General features: G+C 39.7%; 1 protein-coding gene across 4 annotated transcripts in view; it reads left to right on the top strand.

Annotated features, from left to right (window-relative positions):
* SEMA3A (semaphorin 3A) overlaps positions 1-24,743 on the top strand; it is a 266,016-nt gene that overhangs the window by 154,027 nt on the left and 87,246 nt on the right. For 3 of the 4 annotated variants that reach the window (XM_039913932.1, XM_029077341.2, XM_029077342.2), the window contains one exon: positions 10,699-10,809. The exons of the other annotated variant lie outside the window; for it this stretch is intronic. In XM_039913932.1, coding sequence (XP_039769866.1) covers positions 10,699-10,809 — 111 coding nt within the window. The remainder of the gene's footprint in view (positions 1-10,698; positions 10,810-24,743) is intronic. 4 annotated transcript variants of the gene reach the window in all.

The following is a 24,743-nucleotide window of genomic DNA, read 5'->3' as shown; positions in this document are numbered from 1 at the left end:
CTTAAGGACTTGGGAGAATAAAATAGAGAAAGGACACAAGCCTCATACTCAAGGATCTTAGGTTCTAATGAGGGAGAGTCACAAAATAATTTAGAAAGAGGAATTAATAAGAAAACAGAAAGTTGGATAAATGGGTAATAGCAATAGCATTTATTAAGCATCCGTTTTGAGTAGAGCACCTTACTAAGCACTGGGAAAGAATGCACAAGTGGGACATGAAATTAGTAGATATTTCATAGAGTACAGAAAATCATTTGTATGTACGTGTTAAACCTTTTCACTCCAAGTTGATCTTGCCTCCAACTCCCTTATCCATGTTCTCCCTCTGTCTTTGAATTTCTTCCCACTTCATATTTGACAGATTGCAAAGCCATCCTGAAATCACATCTCCTTCAAGAGGCCTTCCTCTATTAAGATTTCTCCTATTCAATCTCCCTTCTGTGCTGTCTATGAACTTGGATCTGTGACCTTTAAACACTTGTATTCTCTTCACCCTGAACCCTACAGCACTGACATATGCATCCTTATACTCCACCATTTCCCCTATCTATAATTAATTTCAATGTCTTTCTCCCTCTCTGGAGTCTAGCTCTTTGTAAACAGGGATCAGGTACTCTCCCAAGCACTTAGTTCAGTGCTCTGCACACAGTATGGGTTCAAGAAATGCCACTGATTGATTGATAATGGCTGAGGTGATGCTTGGGATGTTATGATCTGGGGTGAAGAAAATTATTCTGGAGGTGTCAAGTTATAAAGGAGAAAGAAACTGGTTGTTAAGTTGACATGGGATGATGACCATATTACATATATCTTTGTAATTGAATTTGTACCCTCTAAGCACTTGATATTCACCCTACCCTCCCTCCCACAGCACTATGTACACATTCATAATTTATTTTAATGACTATCTCCCCCTCTAGACAGAAAGCTCCTTGTGATCAGGGAACACGTCTACCATATCTGTTATACTGTACTCTTCCAAGTGCTTAGTATAGTGCTCTGCACACAGTAAGTGCTCAGTAAACATGGATTGATTGATTCAAGAGATTCCAGACTCAAACTGCAGGGAGACTAACAACCCAATGAGTCATTAGTTTCTTGTAACTCTTCCTTGTGTCTCCTGCCTTCTGTAAAGCAATTTCTAGCCAGTTTCATAATTGGCTTAATGCTTCTAACGTTCTCCAAATTCTTAAATGATCATCTGTTGGCTTTTGTATTTACCCTGAAGCTTTAGAGCTTTTCTGCCACCATCAGGACCTATATACCTATTATGGAAAACACCTGTGAGGGAAAGAGAGAGCAACAGTTTTGATTGCATCAGCAGATTTATTTTCCAAGGTCTTAATCCTAGCTCATAATGTCTTAACCAATTATGTTTAAAGGAACTAGTGTCTGTTCAGATCTGGTGCCATTTTGGAAGAGGTAATGCAAGGCAGCATATCAGATCCAATCTTCTTCAGTGTGATTTCCAGAGAGGCCCCTAAAACTTCAACAAAGGACTAAGGTTAGGAAAAACTTTTGATTCTCTCGGAGTGAGAAGCTAAATCTTCCCAGACACTGAGACAGTCAGAAAGTAATGTTTGTTGATGTTTGGGTACAATGTACACACAAAAAGAACTTGAAACAGATTATAAATTGTTTGGCAGGCTCAAAGCAATGTTAAGGAATCACAGTCAGATAATAAAGATCAAGATCATGTACCAGCTTGCATTGAGGAAAACTTAAATACAAGGAGCATTTACAATGGGTTCTCAAAGTTCAAACTCAGTGCTAAATTCTGCTCCTGAGCCAGTGGGTCTTTAAGTGATGCACTGATAATCAGGAAATATAAAATCACATCCAAAAAAAAAGTCCGTGGGCCTTTAGGGAAACTAGGAATTCACCATGTCATTAAACTTCGGAGTGAACTAAAGGTCTACAAAGCAATTAGATTTCCCTCAGATGCCACATTCATCAGTTTCTTCAGAATGCCTATGAGAGATTTGAACATCAGATGTCAAGACAAGGACACTCAAAATGAGGTCAGGACTGAAGTCAGTCCCCATTTTCTGTGGTTAAGAAAGCTAAAATTCTACCGCTTTAAATCCTAGATGACCATTCGTTATTTTCAGAGAAAAATGTAGTTCATTTTCCCAGGAGCCCATAAATGGTTTCCTGAAAAGAGACAACTTTCATTCATTCATTCAATAGTATTTATTGAGCGCTTACTATGTGCAGAGCACTGTACTAAGCGCTTGGGATGAACAAGTCGGCAACAGATAGAGACGGTCCCTGCCGTTTGACGGGCTTACGGTCTGATCGGGGGAGACGGACAGACAAGAACAATGGCACTAAACAGCGTCAAGGGGAAGAACATCTCGTAAAAACAATGGCAACTAAATAGAATCAAGGCGATGTACAATTCATTAACAAAATAAATAGGGTAACGAAAATATATACAGTTGAGCGGACGAGTACAGTGCTGTGGGGATGGGAAGGGAGAGGTGGAGGAGCAGAGGGAAAAGGGGAAAATGAGGCTTTAGCTGCGGAGAGGTAAAGGGGGGATGGCAGAGGGAGTAGAGGGGGAAGAGGAGCTCAGTCTGGGAACGCCTCTTGGAGGAGGTGATTTTTAAGTAAGGTTTTGAAGAGGGAAAGAGAATCAGTTTGGCGGAGGTGAGGAGGGAGGGCGTTCCAGGACCGCGGGAGGACGTGACCCAGGGGTCGACGGCGGGATAGGCGAGACCGAGGGACGGTGAGGAGGTGGGCGGCAGAGGAGCGGAGCGTGCGGGGTGGGCGGTAAAAAGAGAGAAGGGAGGAGAGGTAGGAAGGGGCAAGGTGATGGAGAGCCTTGAAGCCTAGAGTGAGGAGTTTTTGTTTGGAGCGGAGGTCGATAGGCAACCACTGGAGTTGTTTAAGAAGGGGAGTGACATGCCCAGATCGTTTCTGCAGGAAGATGAGCCGGGCAGCGGAGTGAAGAATAGACCGGAGCGGGGCGAGAGAGGAGGAAGGGAGGTCAGAGAGAAGGCTGACACAGTAGTCTAGCCGGGATATAACGAGAGCCCGTAATAGTAAGGTAGCCGTTTGGGTGGAGAGGAAAGGGTGGATCTTGGCGATATTGTAGAGGTGAAACTGGCAGGTCTTGGTAACGGATAGGATGTGTGGGGTGAACGAGAGGGACGAGTCAAGGATGACACCGAGATTGCGGGCCTGCGGGACGGGAAGGATGGTCGTGCCATCCACGGTGATAGAGAAGTCTGGGAGAGGACCGGGTTTGGGAGGGAAGATGAGGAGATCAGTCTTGCTCATGTTGAGTTTTAGGTGGCGGGCCGACATCCAGGTGGAGACGTCCCGGAGGCAGAAGGAGATGCGAGCCTGAAGGGAGGGGGAGAGGACAGGGGCGGAGATGTAGATCTGCGTGTCATCTGCGTAGAGATGGTAGTCAAAGCCGTGAGAGTGGATGAGTTCACCGAGGGAGTGAGTGTAAATGGAGAACAGAAGAGGGCCAAGAACTGACCCTTGAGGAACTCCAACAGTTAAAGGATGGGAGGGGGAGGAGGCTCCAGCGTAGGAGACCGAGAATGATCGGCCAGAGAGGTAAGAGGAGAACCAGGAGAGGACAGAGTCCGTGAAGCCAAGGTGAGATAAGGTATGGAGGAGGAGGGGATGGTCGACAGTGTCAAAGGCAGCAGAGAGGTCAAGGAGGATCAGAATGGAGTAGGAGCCATTGGATTTGGCAAGAAGGAGGTCACGGGTGACCTTAGAGAGAGCAGTCTCGGTAGAGTGGAGGGGACGGAAGCCAGATTGGAGGGGGTCTAGGAGAGAATGGGAGTTAAGGAATTCTAGGCATCGATTGTAGATGACTCGTTCTAGGATTTTGGAAAGGAAGGGTAGTAGGGAGATAGGACGATAACTGGAGGGGGGAGTGGGGTCAAGAGCAGGTTTTTTTAGGATGGGGGAGACGTGGGCATGTTTGAAGGCAGAGGGGAAGGAGCCCTTGGAGATTGAGTGGTTAAAAATACCAACTCACATTATTGATATTATCAACATCTTTCAGCTATTATCTCCCCAGTTTTCACTGCGAAGCCAAGAGGAAGATGCAATTTTCCACAGCAAATAAATGACAGAATTAGTATACTTAGACCCGAGGCTAATTTTGTTTAATAATCTGTCCCTCATAATTGTCAAGTACCCGACCCTATTGGACTAAGAACCAAGGATGGCAGTGGCTAAGACTCTTCAGTAATGTTGGTTCCTGGATCTAAAGCTGGGAAACTCTCAAAGGAATATGAACAAAAAAATCGCCTCTCTCAGTAGGATGTTCACCAGGGTACTTTGTTGTTTTTGCTGCTGCTTACAATAATGCTATAATAGTCCTTCCCAAAGTTATGAAATAATTAGATGTAAATGTTTTACTACCTACACAGTGTGGCATTACTATTAATTCTGTTCAATTTGCCCTCTTCATAGAAAAAGGCTACTTACAGTCTTCTTACTTGGTATTTGTTAGGCGCTTATTGTGTGTCAAGCATTGTTCTAAGTGCTGGGGTACATCTAAGTATTATCAGACTGGACAGAGTCCCTGTCTCACATGGGGCTCACAGTGTAAATTGAGGGAGTGTGATTTAATCCCCATTTTACAGTTGAGGCACAGATAAGTGACTTGCCAAAGGCCCCACAGCAGGCAATTGGCAGAACCAGGATTAGAACCCAGGTTGCCCGACTCCCAGGTTCTCTTTCCATAAGCCACACTGCTTCTCAGTTTGGGTATATTCTGTGCACAAGCAGTAATCTGTCAAACAGAGTTACAGGATTTTACTATGTGTAACATATTTGCTTTTCCTGTCTGCATGCAGTTGGTACAGCTCATCAATACTGATCAAATATCACTTCTGTGAGTTTTGTCATCCTTAAAATAATTCTGGTTTTATTTCTGAGTAACGGTTACTTGGATATGATTTTTATTTAGGTAGTAATGACTTCCATTATTTTAATACAGATTTCAGTAGGTAATGAGTAGTTGAAAGGGTAACATTAAGAAAAATGGTATTCTCGGTGGAGTGGGGAGATATATAATCTGAGGGGAATATAAATTAATCAGGAAACGCTTCTGGGAGAAGAAGTAATTTCAGAAAGGCTTTGAAAATGGGGAAAGCTGTGGTTGGGGGGACTCAAAGGAGAAGGGAGTTCCAGGCCAAAGGAAGGGTGTTAGAAAGAGGTAAAAAGTGAGGGAAATGAGAATGAAGCCTAGTGAGTAGGCTATCTTGAGGTGATTGAAAGGAGAATGGATGCATAATATGACAAGAAGTGATTGAGTGCCTTAAAGTCAATGGTCATAAGTTTTTGCTTGCTGTGAAGAGGAATGGGCTGCCATTGGAGATTTTCGAGGCATGGATGGAGAGAGGTGGGCTGAACAATGTTTTAGAAAAATGATCCGGGTAGCAGAGTGAAGAATGGACTGGAGATGGAAGGTTGGAAACACAGAGATCATTGATGAGGTTGATGAAGTAGCCCAACCAGAATATGACAAGTGCTTGGCCCAGTGTCATGACAGATGGCATGGATAGGGCAGAACCTGGAACTATAATGGAGGAAAAAGAATCGACAGTATTCACAGAATGCTTACGGAGATTGAATGAAAGGAAGGAATCAAAGATAATGCCAAGTTCAGGGTCTTTGGAGATATGCATCGTGGTAAGATTGTCACCTGTGAGGTGGAAGAGTGTTGAAGTGTTTAGGTGATAATAGGTGACGATGTTAGTTAGTCACAGCTACATCACTTAGGGCTTCCCAGAGAGCATACAATAGCGATATAGTGAAGGTTTTATGTACTTAATTAAAAATTTATATTTTATTAAAATGCGATCTCTTATCTTCAAGTCTTTAAAATAGCAGCTGGATAAATGTATTTGAGGAAAAAAAATGTATTTATGGCAAGGGTCATGCTTTAATCATTGCTTAGACAATTGAACTTCATAGGCTTTCATCTGTCATTTGGCACAATGAATTCTATACTTGCATATTTCACTATTATACTTCAGTAATTTGGAATCTATGTCTGACAGAAATAAAAGTCAGTAATTATGTCTGAGTACAGCTTTGAAATTCATAATTTGTACATTTACATGGAGAAAATGAAATTAACTTTTGAATTGTCAGAAATCAAAACATGGAGGCTGGCTCTTTGATTTTCATTAAATTTTTATTTTTCAGTCTGTCATTCTGATTTAACTGGACACCTCTGTTGCTGGAAGCAACTTCAACTAAATTGAGTAGTACATGCCTCTGTCTTTTGGTCGACTGATGACTCTGGGACATTGAGCAGGTCCCAGTGATTTTTCAGTGCCTTGGTGGGGTTTTTTGTGGTAACAATTACTGCCCCCTGAGCACTACGTTTCTCCTGAGTAAACAGGACTATGAATTATATCATCATAATGTTAAGTGCTGGGACTACAGAACGGTTGATTCAGGCTGGCTTTCCCACTCCTCCTCTGAGATAGGTGTGCATCCACTTCGGGAAGTCAGTGAAATAAGGGACAATCCTGTACTGATCCTGTCAGAGGACCCTGATTTGGGAAGATCACAAAAGCTAATGCTGATTAACATTGATGCTGACAATATGAGCGCCATTACAGCTCTATCCCCTCCAGTCTGTTGTAATATCAATTTCATGGTTGTGGCCCTTTAAAGGGCCTTATTAAGGATGTTGTCTGATTCCTTGCCAATTATGTTGCAACTTCAACATTTTGATGGCACTGCATTTGGCTAGCATCCAATAATTGTCCTCTCTCACATTAGCCTCTTGAGCCCTAGAAGAAAAGCTTTTTTCACTTAAGACTCCAATTCTTTTCCCCAGACCAAATCATCCCAAATGGATTGCCACGTATGTATTATTGTGTGGTAAATCAGGCACATTTTCACTCCAAGCTTCTTCTTAGCCTGGAAACCTCTCAATAGCAAGAACTGGGTCTTAGATTGTAAACCTCTCAAATGCAGGGACTACAGTGTTTACTTCTATGAATTACTTTCCATGCACCTAGTACATTACTCTGTAAAAGCAGAACTCAACAGTGTTTTCTGAAGATTATAGTAGTTGGAGAGCTCAACACTTATCAAGTCTTATCACAGAAATTAAATTGAAAACACTAGTCCAGTATGAATGGAGAGTGTATGCAAAAGCTTCATCCACACACCTCTGGCATACAATGGACAAGAATGACCGAATCCTTTTATCTCTCTGGAGTCACATAAAAGAGGAAAAGAAAAAAAGCAACATCCACTGAAAAACACACTTAATGAACAGGCATAAGGCTAATATAAAGTTGACACAAAGCATAAGGAGAGGAAGAAGATATACTGCAGAGAAGGAGAGATCAGAAACAAAGATCTTTTAATTCAAGAATCCCACAGCCAATGGATCCCCTAGATAATATGACCTCATGAAGAAAAATATCATTTGAATGCATTTTTGCTCTATATGGAAATTAACTACTTTGGCTCTTTTGAATAGTTTTGTGACTACCTTGAGTCAAAGAACTACCTATGAATCAAATTTTGGTTTATTTGTTTTGTTTTTTAATGGTATGTGTTAGGCTCTTACTACGTGCCGGGCACTAGGGTAGATAAAGGTAATCAGGTTGGACATAGTCCATGTCCCACTTGGGGTTCACAGTCTCAGTCCCCATTTTACAGTTGAGGTAACTGAGGCAGAGAGAAGTTAAGTGACTTTCCAAGGACAGATAGCAGGCAAGTGCCAAAGCAGGGGTTAGAGAACCCAGGTCCTTCTGACTCCCAGGCCCATGCTCTGACCATTAAGTCACACTCCTTCTCACACAATTATCCAATTATCCAAGCAATCAAGCAGACTCCTCTTTACCTTATAGGGTATCCCTACAGGTTAATTCTCTCTGAACAATAACTAAACGAAAACATTTGAACCAGCACGACTTCACTCTTTTCTATTCTTTTTGAGAAATGTACCCTAATTTTAGAACCCCAAGTGATTCACCACACTTCAGTGAGGGAGATATTTTAAAGCCCATTTTATGTTCTGGAACAGTTGCTAGGATGTGAAGACAGACAAGACACATTAAAGGGGTTTATGTAGCCAGTTCAGGAAATAAGGAGTTGCTGGAAATAATCAGCTAGCATTAAAAATCAAAAGGAAAGAGATGCTGCAGAAAGTACCTGGAGGAAATCTGTTTGCATACCTGCCTGTCCCTTTAGTGATCTTTTATAAGAAACAATTAAAGAAAAAATAAACTGTGATGTCAATGAACATCAAAATCAAGAAGGAGGCGGGGCAGATTTGAGATAGGAAAATACATTTTTTCAATAAATTCATGTTTGTTGTTTATTTTATGTGATTTGTGCAGTTGCAATAAGCTTTCATATTTCAGTTCAGAAATATGCCCAGCCTAGTGACCTAGGAATAGTAACAATATTTATTAAGCACTTACTGTGTACTGAGTACCGTAGTAAAGAAAATGCCAGTGGGACAGCACCAAAAATCCCCCTTATAGCCAGTTTATCTTGTCACTATTCCCATTTTAAGAAATCACACTTTTTCATTTTTATTTAAAAAAACTGGTCCAAGTCTACATTGGGAAATTGAAGAAATTATCCAGATAATTCAGACCTGAAAAAGCATTTTGTATGAAATAAGCAAGTAATAATAATGGTAATATTCATTAAGCACTTACTATGTGCTAGGTACTCTGTTAAAGTCTGAGGTAGGAACAAGATATTCAGATTGGGCATAGTCTCTGCGCTACATGGTGCTCACAGACAAAAAGGGAGAGAGAATAAGTATTTTATCTCCATTTTACAGATGACAAAACTGAGGCAGAGGGAGGTTAAGCGACTTGCCCATGGTCACGAAACAGGCAAGTGTTCGAAGCCAGGCTTAGAACCTGAGTCTTCCGGCTCTTAATCCTTTGTTCTTTCCCTTGCACCATAGTGCTTCCTAAGTTACAGAGATGTTTTCTTAAAAACATGAAAAATGAGGGGGCTTCCTCAAGTCTCCCCTCCACTTTCTTGGAGCAGACTTGACTTGAGAGATTCTATATTTGACCACTTTTTGAAACTTGGATTACACTGCTTTTCAATTCCCAAATCAGGAGATTTTCTCAGTCCCATAGCTTCACTTCATAAAGCATAATGCCTCCTCCTTTTTGGAAGCTAACTCCATTCTTAAGAAGTGAAGAGCAAAGGACAATAAAATATTAAGGAGTTATGTGATGATCAGCAGCAGACATCTTGACAGGATAAGGAAGTGGGAGTTTAAAGTGAACTGAGGTAAATGAGACAAGCAGAAGGCATAAGCAGTAAAAATAGTACATGCTAATATAAAAAAGATAGATAGTAATAAAAAGGAGCATTGTAAGAACTGACTGCATCCTATTATATAGGCTTTTAAATTAAAATTCCCCTGGGGTAAAAGAAAATTCTGTTTTGGCTAAAATAACACATAAAGATCTTTCATCTTTCTCCATCAAGATATCAGCTGGCCAAAGATGACACAGATTAACAATTAGACATTTCAAACAGCATCGATGAAAAATTAGAATAACTTCCCATGCTTTAAATTTCATTGTTCCTTGAGCACAAAACCCACCATACGTGTTAAACATTTGATAATTCATTCACTCAATCATATTTACTGAACGCTTACTGTGTGCAAAGTACCATAAGCGCTTACTGTTATTGGAACTACTGCTTGTGATACTTGATCTAATTATTGACTGTTGCTAGCTGGTAACTTCTAAACATGGAATACGGAGTTAACTAAAATTTGTGATTTGGGAATACAAAACTCATTTTGACTTGGCTTGTTTCTTTGGCTATATATTCAGATTATCAAGTGAGCATTGGCTGCACAAAGATATACTTAGTGCCCGATTTTCAGCATGCTCAACTCAGCTCTATTAGTGACAGCTTGATGCCAGTACGTTAAATTCTATGTATCTGGACTATCCTTTCTCTAGAATCCTTGATTAGCTGAGCTTGTCTTCACCACATCTTAGTTCTGTTCCTGAACTGAAACAAAGTACATCCACAAGAGTGAACATAGACTTGATTTACTCATAGCTTTTGACAAATTTTGCAAGAGGGCTCCTAAGTTCTTTTCTTGTCTTCAATAAGGCACTCCAAAAGTAAATTTCCTTTTTCCCAAACAATAATTACAAATTTTGGATTAATTAGATTTACTCTCACACTGACTGCCTCATTAGGATGATAAATAATGAGGTGGAATGATATTTTAAAACATGCTCCCAATAAAATTCACAATTAAATCTGCATCAAAATACTATAAATGTCCTACCTCTGTGTTGTTGCTTTTTTAAGTGGCCAGCTCATCTTGGTCAATTTTTTCATGGTAGAACTATAATGTAGGGCACTGTCTATTGACAGAGTAATTTTTCAAGATCACAATTGCAACCTGTTGGTCTTTTAATAACTACAGCAGTGACTTTTTATACAGCTTCAATATTTTAAGAGAAAAAATAGTTAAATGCAATTTTGCGGATATGTTTTTCAACATTACAAACCCACTAAAATTTCCACAGTCCTTTCACACAGTAACATAGTGATGATGCCTATTATATCCATCAGGATCAACAACGGATGGTACAGAAGACACAGATAAGATTTCCAATTAAAACAAAAAAAAATTCTTTGCCTACTGGTTGATTTTTTTAAAATCATTCTTATTTCAATCAGATGTATTTCAGTAACAATCAGCCAGATTGTGTAGCAGGAGTATCTGGTGGTAAAGCTGATAAGGGGAAAAAGAACACAGAAGAAAGAATGTTTCCCACCCTTACCAATGCAGTAAGTACCCTTCCCACCGTGCACTGCTTTATGTAGTTCCATGCAAGGGTAAAGATAGAAATTCAGGGATGAACCAGAGACATATGGCTTAGTGATCCAGCCATATTCAAACTGGTTGCTAGTCTTTTCCCAGTCTGAATGTCTTTGGCAGAGTTTGGAGTCTAAAATTTCTTTGCTCCAGAGGAAAAAGGGATGGCTGTGTATTCTCCTGCATTCAGAATAATCAGTATAATGGCATGAGCTATCCCTCTCCATCCTCAAAATCATAATTATTCTTAGCATTGTTTGAGAATAATAATAATAAAAATAATAATGTTTTTTGTTAAGTACTTACAATGTGCCAAGCACTTTTCTAGGTCATCACACTTGGGACTCACAGTATTAATCCCCATTTTACAGATGAGGTAACTGAGGCACAGAGAAGTTAAGTGACTTGCCCAAAGACACACAGATGAAATGTGGTGGAGCCGGGATGAGAACCCATGACCTCTGACTTCTAAGCCCATGCTCTTTCCACTAAGCCATGCTGCTTCTCGACCAGACCCACTCCTGGACTTAAGGAAGTCAAGAAGCAGTGTGGAATAGTGGAAAGAAAATCTGGGTTCTAATCCCAGCTGTGTGACCATGGGCAAGTCACTTAACTTCTCTGTGTCAAAGTCTTCTGGAAAGTGGGGACTAAAACTGAACCCCATGTGGGACCTGGACTCTGTCCAACCTGATTATCACTGTGGGCAAGGAATATGTTTGTTTGGTTGTACTCTCCCAAGTACTTAGTCCAGTGCTCTGCACAACCTAAGCACTCAGTTAATATGATCAACTGATTTGTATCCACCCCAGAGCTTAGTACAGTTCCTAGAACATAGGTAAGTGCTTAACAAATATCATTAAAAAAAGTTTTAAAAACTTAACATCTTTTGGGGGGAAGATAAGACAGATACACACAATACCACATAAATCACACTATGCATCATATTACATAATCAACTACAGCTTCCCCAAGTTATTTGACAAATGTTAAGGGTAATGCTGATGGGAATGGAATGACTGCAGTTAAAGTGTGAGAAGTTCAATAGAAAGGATGGGTTTAGAATGTAGTGAAAGAGGGCCAGGTTATGGTTTTTTGGAAAAATTTGAGAGGATACACTGGTTGGAAGAAATAACATACGATGGCCCAGAATTGGGATCATAATAATAATAATAATAATGTTGGTATTTGTTAAGCGCTTACTATGTGCAGAGCACTGTTCTAAGCGCTGGGGCAGACACAGGGGAATCAGGTTGTCCCACGTGGGGCTCACAGTCTTCATCCCCATTTTACAGATGAGGGAACTGAAGCACAGAGAAGTTAAGTGACTTGCCCACAGTCACACAGCCAACAAGCGGCAGAGCTGGGATTCGAACTCACGAGCCCTGACTCCAAAGCCCGTGCTCTTTCCACTGCGCCACGCTGCTTCTCTCATGGGAAAACTCACTTGACTGGAGTGGAAATGAACCAAAATTTAACGAGTGTTGGGCACCAGAGGATATATGAGCAATTTGATATCCATCCAAAGAGAGAGGAGTAGGAAGGTTTTCTATTTTAGCAGTTAATTCATCCTTCCTCTCCTCCCTTGGTCCCATCACTAGCCCCACACTTTCCAGGCTGAATTCACTACAACTGTGACCTTTAAGTAGTAAATAATTAATTAATAATGAATAATCATCATATTCATCAATCACTTACTATGTTCCAAACACTGTTCTAAGTGCTGGAGTAGATACAAGATAATCAGGTTGTCCCACGTGGGGCTCACTTTCTTAATCCCCATTTTATAGAAGAGGTAACTGAGGCACAGAGAATAATAATAACGTTGGTATTTGTTAAGCACTTACTATGTGCAGAGCACTGTTCTAAGCGCCGGGGTAGACACAGGGTAATCAGGTTGTCCCACGTGAGGCCCACAGTTAATCACCATTTGACAGATGAGGGAACTGAGGCCCAGAGAAGTGAAGTGACTTGCCCACAGTCACACAGCTGACAAGTGGCAGATCTGGGATTCGAACCCATGACCTCTGACTCTCAAGCCTGGGCTCTTTCCACTGAGCCATGCTGCTTCTCTTAGTGGTTTGCCTGAGGTCACACAGCAGACAAGTGGCAGAGGTGACATTAGAACCCACACCCTCTGCCTCCCAAGCCTGTGCTCTTGCCACTAAGCCACACTGCTTCTCTTAACTTGATCTGCCTTTCTCCTCTGTACCCTGGGATTTAGCCTAACCCTCATTCTAGCCAGAAGGAACAGGGATGGCAACTGAATTGAATGTTGGGTACATTTGCAACGTTGGTCATTTACTCAGTCATTGGGTGGTGGTGAAACTTTAGGTTCTCTGATATAAAATTATATACGATGTCGAGATTGGGTTTACCCACTTTTGTTAATTATTATAATAATGATGATAATGAAATGTGTGTGCTAAGCACTGGAGTAAATTTAAGACAATCAGATTAGATACTGTTCCTGTCCCACGGAGTACTCACAGTCTAAAAGGAGAACTGGTAGTAAAACCCCTTTTTATAGATGAGGAAACTGAGGAGTTAGAGAAGAAGCATGGCTTAGTGGAAAGAGCATGGGCTTGGAATTCAGACGACATAGGTTCTAATCCCAACTCCACCATTTATCTGCTGTGTGACCTTGGGCAAGCTGCTTAACTTCTCGGTGCCTCAGTTACCTCATCTATAAAATGGTGATTAAGACTGTGAGCCCCACATGGGATAATCAAATTACCCTGTAACTATCCCAGCGCTTAGATAAGTGCTTGGCATATATTTAGCACTTAACAAATACCATAATAATTACTATTATTATTATTATTATTACTACAGGACTTGCCTAAAGTCACATAGACAGAACTGGGAATTTTACCCATTGCAGTGAGATACGACCTCCATTGAAAATATGGCTCATCATGCTTTAGCTCAGACTTCATAGTTACATGTCCTCTTTTTTAATGAAAACTATGGATCCCTTTGTGAAAATTATAAAACTTTTAGCTGGATATCAAATCTTTTCTTAATTACAAGTATTTAAACTCATTAATACACAGTGACCTGAAACACATAGTGAGTTAGAGATGCTGGATCACTCCTTAGAGCTGCATAATCACAAACAAGGCAAGTGAATTCCATTAATGTAAAGTGCCCTATAATGAAAGTCATATGGAAAATGCTAATAGCTACCTTGGGACAATGACTACTTTTAGGTTAAAATGCTTAGACAATCTCAGATTACAACATAACTCTATGAGGTTTAGATATGTATCATTAGAGTCAAGTAATTAAAGGTTGCAGACCTGTTAAATTGTTATCTTGTAGGATTTCTTCAATAAGGTGACTTAAATCATGCCTTCACAATCCGTTTAAATAAGGAAGTTGAACAGCAGACCTATAACAGACTATTAGAGTCAAGTAATCCTTTCCGAAAAGGCTAGATGAAAAATTCAACACAGAGGTTCAAGGAGCATGAAGAATCCAAATTTGAGTCTGGTATTAAATAAGTGTGTTCTCGGTAGCTCATCAGATTTCATCACCACTGGGTATTTTTTGAGTTTCCACTCTGCTAGGCACTATGCAATTATGGACTTTGGTGTAGGGATTAGGCAAGGTTTCTGTCCTGGATGAGTTTAAAAATCTAATGAAGGAATGAATTTAAAAATGTTTGTTAAGACATTGACTGTGCCATCCCAAGCAGTCAAGAGTAAATGTCCATTGCAAATAAAAAGAAATACCTGAGCCAAAGCAATTTTTTTAAAAAAGGATCAGTTTGATATATCGGTGGGTAATGGGGAATTGAATTGTGGTATTTGTTAAGCACTTACTATGTGCTAAACACCATCCTAAGCTCCAAGGTAGATACAAGTTAATCAGGTTGGACACAGTTCCTGTCCCATGTAGGGCTCACAGTCTCAATCTCCATTTTACAGGAGAGATAACTCAGATCCAGAGAAGCGAAGTGACTTGCCCAAGGTCACACAGCAGACAAGTGGTGGAACCAGGGTTAGAACCCATGACCTTCTGACTCCCAGACCCACGCTCTATCCATTATGCCATGCTATGGCAGTTCTTCAGTTTAACATTTGCCATTCCTCAAGCATAAATCTGTCCTTGCCTCCACATGCTTCCTCAGCTGTAGCAGAAGAATGGGTGGTCTGGAACACTGGATGCCAGTGATGGTGAACTTCAGGAAGATGGTGAGGTCTGGACAATCAGAAATTATCCTTCCACTCTCATGGTGTACTCTCTGATGGCTGTACTAGACCTAAAGAGACTAGACTAGCAATTTCCAGCTTTGATCAATGGATCAAATGACCTTGAAATGGAGTATCGTGAATGCCACAGTTTAAACCCAAAAGCCTTTTAATTTCGGGCACAAAATTGAAAAATCAATTGGTTTAGAAATGCTCTAAAGTAGTAGCTGCAGCATAGGAAAGATCAAGTCTCAGGCACTGAAGTGAATCTCACACTTTAGTGCTTTGATGCTTTTCCTGAATGGGTTTCTATCCTAACTGCTGCAGCTGACTCATCTTGGAGATTCTGACAGGGATTAGAACCTCAGTATCTTTCTTTGCACTTACCATAAACCCTGAAAGGCAGAACAATTTAACTGAAGCGTAAACATCATCTTCCCACACACACCCAAGATGTGAACATAACACTGAGCCACCTCTACCTAAGACACTGAAATAACTAGAATAGGAGATGATTCCCCCCCAATTTTAAAATTGGCTAGGGATGGCTTCATGTATTACTTCTTTACTTCGTGAGCATTGTACAAACTCCTTGCCCTTTATCCTCTGCCTGCTGTCCCCTAGGCCCACTGATGAATCTCTATTCCTCCCCAATTTGAACATCAGTACACTGAGGCAAAGATGCTGTGTACACGCCCATCACTTTTATATTTTAATGAATATAGGAAATGCCCTTTATAGTACATGTTCCTCAATTTCACACCAGGAAAATGAGGGCCATATTTTCCAAGTATGATTTCACTCATATATTGTAGAATATCTTGTACAAAACAGAATTCTTATCTGGAATTTAATGATGACATTTTTCATTAACTAGTTTCAGTAGGATTTATTGCAACATTTTCTGCAATGTTCCAGTCTACCAAAGTGAATGATAAAATTGAGACAGTGAAAATTGTGTATCAAAGTTTCTTACTGCAACAGGAAAGAAGGGACAGAATTCCTCATTTGATTTCTGAGATTCTGTACCCGCTGACTGTCTGAGCTTGTCTCAGACACTTACATGTGAGGAAATTGAGGTTTAGAAACTTGCTCAAGGTCACACAGTGAATCTGTGCCAGAGCAGGGATTAGAACCAAGCACTTAGTTCCCACCGTACTGAACCCACTGGATTACATAACCTACCTTAGATGCTAGCCATACAGTTGTGTTTTTCAATAGAATTTGAACTAAGAGGAGAACCAGCCTTGAAAGGACAGACAAAATTGCTTCCTTCTTTCTCTGATAGGGTTGTCAGGTGACTATCTTTTGGTCCAGAGATTCCATCATCTTTGATGTAGAAATGAGAGCATAGGGAGAAGCCTTCCAATCTTGCTATTCTCCTACCTTGAGAAGATTTTGATATCAGTTTGATGCTCACAGAGGTTGCTGCAAAACAGCTGGGATAAAACCTCTCCCCTCTTCCTCTAAAATGCTCCAGTATGCATTCCTCTCCCCTGTGTCTCCTGTTTCTCTCCTCTTGTTTATAAATAGTGAGGGGGCAAAAATATGGAAAAGAAGTGAAAAATGAAAGGGATTTTAGAAGGTGTGGGGGTAAAAAGGGTGAAATAACACATTCTCCTTGTTTTTTCCCTTCAAGCCATGAAACCTATTTCTCCTTTTTAAGGAAAAACTTTAACTCAAAATGGGGATACATGGTATCTGAAAAGTGATATTAGCACATGATTTGTGCATTAGTACATGATAGTTTTCAACTTTAATCTAATACTTGGGTCACTTTCTCTAATTTAACACCGTACCCATATCCCTTGACCTACCCATATCCTCTGACCTACCCGACTCTCTCACTAATTATTTCTTTCCAGAACAGGTTCCAACAGTTTACTCTCCCTTTCTAGGCCCTATGCAATTGGATACCCTCCGGCATCTCAGCTCTCATTTCCTGAGACTCTCCCACTCTTCCTCCCTTTGCTCTCCTAAACTTTAATATAATCCATCATTGCTACCAGCCGAAAGACATCGCTTTCCAAATGTAGCATCAACGTTTCCAGATACTGCTACATCCTCTTGCTTAACTCTTAATATTCCCTGAGAAACCTCTATGATTAGGCATCAAAATCTTTAGGCGATTTTAAGTTTCAACATGCTTCTATTGTCTTGAAAAAAAATTGTACTGATCCAGAAAGTATGTAACTCAAGTCCAGCAATCCCATCAGCGCTTAACATTTCAATAGAGGTATAGTCTTTTCTCACTTTGCATTTCTTCCTAAAAGATAATCCTTTCACCATGAGAGCAGGATTTTCCTTGAATGATGCTAATAACATTAACTTGCTGATACCGCGTGAAGCATTCTTGGGATTTTAGTTTTTCTATCCCTCCCTCTGCCTTCCAACTTACTTCTGACTGTTCGGCCTTCTGCCATTCCTCTCTGTTCTTCTTTCTCCAAGTCTCCATTTCATTTCAATCTTACTCTCCTCCCCTCTTCCCTTTCTCTCTCAACTTCTCATCTCTTCTCCCTGTCTGAATGCCATTCAATCATATTTATTGAGTGCTGTGTACAGAGCACTGTACTGGTGCTTGGGAGAATACTATATAAAAAGGTTGGCAGACACATTTCCTGCCCACAATGAACTTACAATCTAGAATGTCCCTTCCCCCTTTTCTAAAGCCTCCATCCTTCAGAATGTTTCTGATTATGAACCCAGAATCACTGAGTTAATAGGAGAGCAGAGTGACCTATCATGTTTGTTATCCCAGTTCTGCCAAGAATTCAGAAACTTTGCACTACCCACCTCCATAACACACCTAAAAAATCTATTTAAAGCTTTTTTTTCAATGTTGAATACATTCAGAATAATCGACTAAGCTCTAAGCCACCAGACTTCAAGTGAAGCTGGAAAAAATGCACTCCATTCTCATCCTATTCGCCTGAAAACATAAGTCACCAAGCAATAATAATAACTGTAGTATTTGCTTAAGTGCTAAATTTGTTCTAAGCACAGTACTAAGCCACTTTGGTAGATCAATCAATCAATGGTATATATTGAGCCCTTAGTATGTGCAGAACACTATACTAAGCACTTGGGAGAGTTTCAGTGCAACTGAGTGAGGAAATACATTTCCTGTCCAGGATAAGATACAAAGTAATCAGCTCAGATTCAGTCCCTGTTCCCCACAGGACTCCCAATCTAAGGAGAAGGAAGATCAGGTTTTACATTTTACATTTTCTCCATTTTACAGATGAGAAAACTGAGATACAGAGCATTAAGTGACATGCCTAAGGTCACCCAACTGGGATTAGAACCCAGTCTTCAGACCTCTCAGGAACAGACTCTTTTTGCTTTAGCACACATTTGCTAGCCTCTTGATCAATATTTGATATCTTGTCTTTTCTAAAACAATGGTTAAGCAAACATTTTTCCCATTTTAGATATTTATGAAACATAAAATGCAAACATCTCTCTCTGTCTTGGGGCATTTTGAATGGATTTATTTTATGTCTACTTCTGCATGTTGTCCCACTTTAGGAACTTAGTCTCTACATCTCACAGTTCAGACATCCTTTACAATCTGGATGAACTGAATCCCACACTATTTCAAAGCAGTGTGTGTGGAAACAATGGTGAGGTAGTCCATTATGATGCCTACAAAGGTTTTCTCTGTTGTTTTTTTTAAACCTTAAGTAATAAAAAACCAGGTCGTGAAGGCTTACAATAAAAGATGAAGGAACCTAGGACTGTACGGTTATAGTAAATGATTCAGAAACACTCAGTCCCCCCTCAAACACAAAGATTCATAAGACTTTAAACACCTAAGCCCAGCTATAATTAGCCTGAAATAGTTCGTGCTTCCATGTCTACACTAAATCCACCACCTGTATGATCAGTGAAGCTTAGCCAACTAAACTTGGAAAAGGTCTAGAAAAAAAATTGCAGGTACTTATTTATTTGCACACTTGACACATGGTTTGTATTGAGGCTGCAGTCATAACCTTGTGCAACTTACTGTAAATTTGTAATAAATGTTACTTAAAGAGAATAACTTCTATTTATGTGGACAATAACTACATGCATATTGGTATTTTGCTATACTTGAAAGAATCATGATTACTTTGAGGGTACAGTGAATATTAGTAACTATTTCTACAGTAATATAAGTAATGATGTTTAATATCAAAATTAAGAATTTATGGTCCTTCCCTTTAGAAGGACCTCCAAAACATCATAATATAATTTAATAGAAGTAAATGAAAAGTAGTTGTAAGGGATATGAATGGAATTGAATAAAGCTTTATGGGTTTGGTGTTTAGTGAAACTGCCATCATGCTTCCCAAACCAAAAAGCCCTTCTGGGACCAAGTTCTCATTGATTTGGAAGCTTCTAAATATTTTCCATATCCCTCCACAAGGTACTGAGATTTCTGAACCAACTCGTGCCTTCTAACATTTACCATCGATTACTGAAGTTCTAAGGCTTTGATGGTGGTTGTAAGTACAGCCGTGTCCATTACGAACCAAGATTTTTATCAATCTCTTTCTTGGTAAAGTTCCCTGTGAATTTTATTTTCTGTACTAATGCAGTGGAAATGAAACTAATGCCGAACTTAGTTCAAAAACTAACAAACAAGTGACATTGATTTTCTAGGAAGGTCGTTTGCTATTTGCTGCCTTTCTGCAACTATGTAAATCCTGGGAGGTTTATTCAATAACCTATTCACTAACTTATCAATATTTACAAGGTTTCCTGGAAAGTACACAACTACATCAATCGAGATGTCCAGGAGTCTTCAGTAAATTTATAATTCTATTTCTGCTTGGCATCAATGGTATTTCCCAATTGCTCACGTTGTCTAAATCACACATCCTAGGGGATGTTTGACCTGGCCTTCCACCTAAATATAGGTTATCATAATGGGATCAACATCATAGACTCTCTTACCTTATAAAAAAAAAGCATTACCTCCTTCTCACTCTGGATCTTTAACATACTGACTCTAAAACATCAATTTCAGTCTCCTCATGATTAATGGAATGAAAATGGCTCTATGATTATCTCTGCTTGTGTGAAAGCAAAGGTTGAAGGCTGGGTTTGCACTCAAAGTCCATTTGGCAGCAGAGTGTCATTGTTTTCAGGATTCTATTCAAAGTCACTGTGAAAAATCCACAACAGAACTACTGTATAAATTTCATACCCAGAGGAAACTCTCAATTTTTTTTCTGTTAAGTATAGTTGTAGAAAATATAAAATTTCCTGTTGTCATTAAACTCGATTTTGAAAAAAAAACCCCCAGCTCCACCATCTTTTAAAAAAATGTTTACAGTTTGAAGTCATTAATGAACAAGTTAAAACTCTTTGATTTTACTGGACAGTACTTGTAGTGATCCATAACCAAATTCAGCCCCCACTGTACTTATTCTACTGTGCTAATAATAATAATAATGTTGGTATTTATTAAGCGCTTACTAGGCCAAGCACTGTTTTAAAGCACTGGGGTAGATACAGGTAATCAGTTTGTCCCACGTGGGGTTCACAGCATGGCTCAGTGGAAAGAAGACCCGGGTTGGGAGTCAGAGGTCATGGGTTTGAATCCTGCCTCTGGCCGCTTGCCAGCTATGTGACTTTCGGCAAGTCACTTAACTTCTCTGTGCCTCAGTTACCTCATCTGTAAAATGGGGAATTAAAAACTGTGAGCCCCATGTGGGGACAACTGGATCACCCTTGTAGCCCCCCAGCGCTTAGAACAGTGCTTTGCACATAGTAAGCACTTAATAAATACCACCATTATTATTAATCCCCATACACTCATACTGTAGGAGTTAAATGTATTTGGAGGCTATAACTCCTCTTCAGTTATCCTCTAATTAATTTAAATAGAATGAACCACAATGGTTTATTTAATTGAATGTTTTCTTTAGAGATTAATGATAGGCAATTCTTTCTGGTTTTAAAATAGTGACTGTTCTTTTAGCTAATCTGAGAAAAATGCTGAGAAACATTTAGTTTGATATGCCTACTAGTGATTGTTTGAACAGCATTAAATATTTCCCGTCCCCAACAATCTCTCAATCTGATCAAAATAAATAAATATGTCTGATATCCAAAAAACCCTTAGAAATGTGCTCTTTCTTCGACTGAAGCTATAAACATTAGACTAAGAAGGGGGGAAATAGTTCTCTGATGTTATACAGCAGAAGTATCTAATGCTAAAGTGAAACTGAAAACAAAAAAGTGAGAAAGACAAGAAAAGATAAATTATACAGCCAAGGAATATAGGGATCAAAATATCATTTAAAAGAGTAAATTGAGATTGAAGTATCATTGAGGGGTTTTTTTAGTTGAAAAGAAGAAGAGAAAATCAAGTAAATTTAAAATCAAGTAAATTAGGAGTAATGGGATGAAGGACAACAATGCATAATTATCAATGAAAGCATTTTAAAGGATTGTCATTGTAAATAGCTTAAACATAAAACACATTTGTGCCATGGAAATCTGGAAAATGGTATAGTATTCTGTATGGGTTGGAATAAAACAACTTTAGGTTTGTAAAAAATTCACTTTTCATGTCTTGTGCATTTACTTACAGAAGTGCAATTTGGCCAGAGCAAACTTAGCTGGGGATATCAGAGCCTAATCCTCAGAACATCTGTGAAATCTATTCCTTATTAAGTGGCTATTATAAGCCAAGTTTATGAATTAAATGACATGGCGCCTAGTCAGCCAAACCCTCCTTTAATCCAAAGACCCAGGATACTAACTAGTGTCACATCAAATGTTCTTATATCAAACATCAGATGGATTATATTTCCCTTCTGCACCCATAAGAAATTTTCAAATAGACAGTAAGATGGGACAGAGTTATTTGAGGATGTAGGAAGTACTTTGACAGAGTTTCACTGGGCTCCAAACACAAAAGGGACTGTCTTTTCTTGTGAACTATATTCCCCTTGGGTATAGATTTTTTTAATTTTCAAGGGCTTCCCTCATGGGTTAAGTTGAGATGGGTCATGTTTGCCTTTTAACTGTGCCCAGAACACATTTAGAGGTGGGGGCATATTGGGTTTATTTGGCACTAAAACATCCCTTTCCCAACCACACCTTTAAGCATTGGTGTGTGGGCCTAGTGCGCAAACCTACCTAGTGGAGAGCAGATGAAATTTTCCACAGGGAGTTGTATAGCCAGAAAATGTCAGCTAGTTCAAGATGTTTTTGGATAAATTCATAGATGAAGAGTCCCACAGTGGTAACTAGAAGAAAAGTTAGAGATATAGAGGGGAAACATAGGGATAAAGATTGTCCACCTCTAGCCAGGTAAATTGTCAAGTACAGCAGGAAATACTGGTTTCTCGAAGTGTCATGTTGCCACCTACCAAGGCTGAATACAGAACTGGCTGGACCACTGGTCTGATCTAGTAATACCACTGTATATTTTCCTGTCAGGCATGCAGACCTGAACCAGATAGTTGCTCAGGGTGGTTTCCGGGAAGCTTGGCCATAGATGTACATGCCTCCACAGCAGTCAGGAGAACTGTCTGTTCTGTTTTTCTGTTTTGGAAAGAGGCCGGGCTCCCTCGATCCCATTAGGGACAACTGCAGCACAGAACAGGCTTCCCACAACAGCTCCTGGCTCCCACTGCCTCCAGGATCCAGGACAGACAAGAAGGTAGGACCAGTGAGGAATCTGTGATAGGCTCAATCCTGGATGAGCTTGCTAGTTTCACTGGCATCTCTGAGTTTGGCAGTTCATAGCAATTCCTAGTCCAGGAACCTATGAAATTGGGAGTTTACAGTCCTGGCACCTCTGGTGTTGAAGGTTCATAGTGTCTCCTAGGCCAGGCACCTAAGAAATTGGCAGTTCATAATGCTGGCATCTCTTGTTTTGCAACTTTACACTATGTGCTGGAGCATTGTGCTGATGCTCAGATAAATCCTGGCATGTCTTTACATATTGGATAGGGGGTTCCACACCTACTGTTTGGAGCAGCATTTTGAAGGAATACAGTTTGGAATGGTGAATAATTTCACTATCCAGTAATGTACCCTTGAAACAGGCTCAGAAAAAGTACATACCCAGTTCTGGGGCTAGATTGGACAGATAATGGATCAAGACCAAACTCTCCCCTTGCCTATCTAAGGGCACCTAATTGGATTTCCACCTGAGCACCTTGCTCATTGTTTACTGCTTTAAACAAGTGTAAACCTATCCAGAATTGTCTAGTTTTTAATCCACAGGCAAATTGATCCATTCTGTATGACCCAACCATTGAAAAATTTCTGTTACCATTGACTAGCATTTGGAAGTGAACTCAACTGTGGGAATTGTGATGATTTCTTTTGTATTGTCATTCTGACTTTCATCAGCATTCCACAGTGAAAAGAGGATGAGAGTCCAGAAGTCTTTTAGGGATAATTTGGGCATGCCTACCAAACTCCACTGCTTGTTTCCCAGCCATTCAAACACCCATAGAGACAGGAAGACAGCTGGAGTATCAATTCCCTAACTTCACTGGTAAGTGTTCATTTTGACACCTGCGAGTGAAACAAGGAAGGGGCGAAATGTCTTTCATTCATGGGCTGCCATTAAATGTGCTTAACACAGTTCTGAGGACAGGGCAGCTGACCAAGAGATTCCCTTTTCCCATCAAATATCAAGTGAACTGCAACATCCTAGCAGCTGGGGGTTCATAAGACCAATACAGTATTTCTTGCTCGGTTCGCTTCCTGTCTGTAATGGCCCGGCTGTGTGCTGAAGAAAACTGGTTGTAACTAAAATGTGTATCCTATTGGTCTCAATCACTTTCCAGATGGCATGAAAGGGAAACCTTAAATATAAAGAAAGAATAACATCAATAGTCTGCAGGCCGTCTTACCAGTACATATGGTCCTTTCTGTTGACATATTTACATTCAAGGTGATAAAGTTTTCAGTAGTGCCTGATCACAGATGTAACAAAACACTTTTAATGAAAATATATAGGAGGGAAAAAAGACAGTCTAGATCTCATCTTCTGCAGATTAGAATCAAAACTGCTTCTATTACCCAGATTTATAATGCTAAATGACAATTCTGTAAACAAGAGAGGACAGCCCAATTCTGAGAAAAAGAACTTAAAAAAAATACAAGGTTGGCAATTTTGTTCTCTTTAGCCTGGTCCATTTCTCAGGTTAAATCGGTTTCTGTGGCTTGCCCTAAGTTAAAAAAAAAAAAAGGCCTTGTAGGGTTAATTGTCCATGTTCTGGAACTTTTCATTTTTAAACTATCTTTTTTCTTTCTTCTTGTATCACGTACCTTGGGAGTTAACAGGCATACAGAACTAAATAATTACAACCTTGACAGTTTTGTAATATCTTGCATAAACTCAAATTAAGCTCATATTAAAAACATAATCTGCATGAAATATGAACACACATGCTTTCTGTTTTCCTTGGTTTATACCATTAATTTTAATGATGACAAAAAGCAGAAGAATTATGTCACTGTTGTGAGTTTAGGAAACATATACCAGGATAAATTCAGAGTCCTTAAATTTGAGATGTTAAATACTACTTTAACCCAGCTGTAAGGGCTGTCTTTGTTTCTGCAGTGTTCCACTCTTTAAGGAGAGAGAATAAATTCATAATGCAACCTGGGAAAATCAGCTCTTCATGTTTCTTGAAAAACTGACTAAATCGCATTCTAAGATTTCAAATAAAAATTAGTAGATAGTTCCTAAGCTT

The sequence above is a fragment of the Ornithorhynchus anatinus genome, chromosome 13 (genome assembly GCF_004115215.2).
Source record: "Ornithorhynchus anatinus isolate Pmale09 chromosome 13, mOrnAna1.pri.v4, whole genome shotgun sequence".
Classification (NCBI taxonomy): Eukaryota; Metazoa; Chordata; class Mammalia; order Monotremata; family Ornithorhynchidae; genus Ornithorhynchus; species Ornithorhynchus anatinus.
This window is presented reverse-complemented; position numbering and strand designations above follow the sequence as displayed.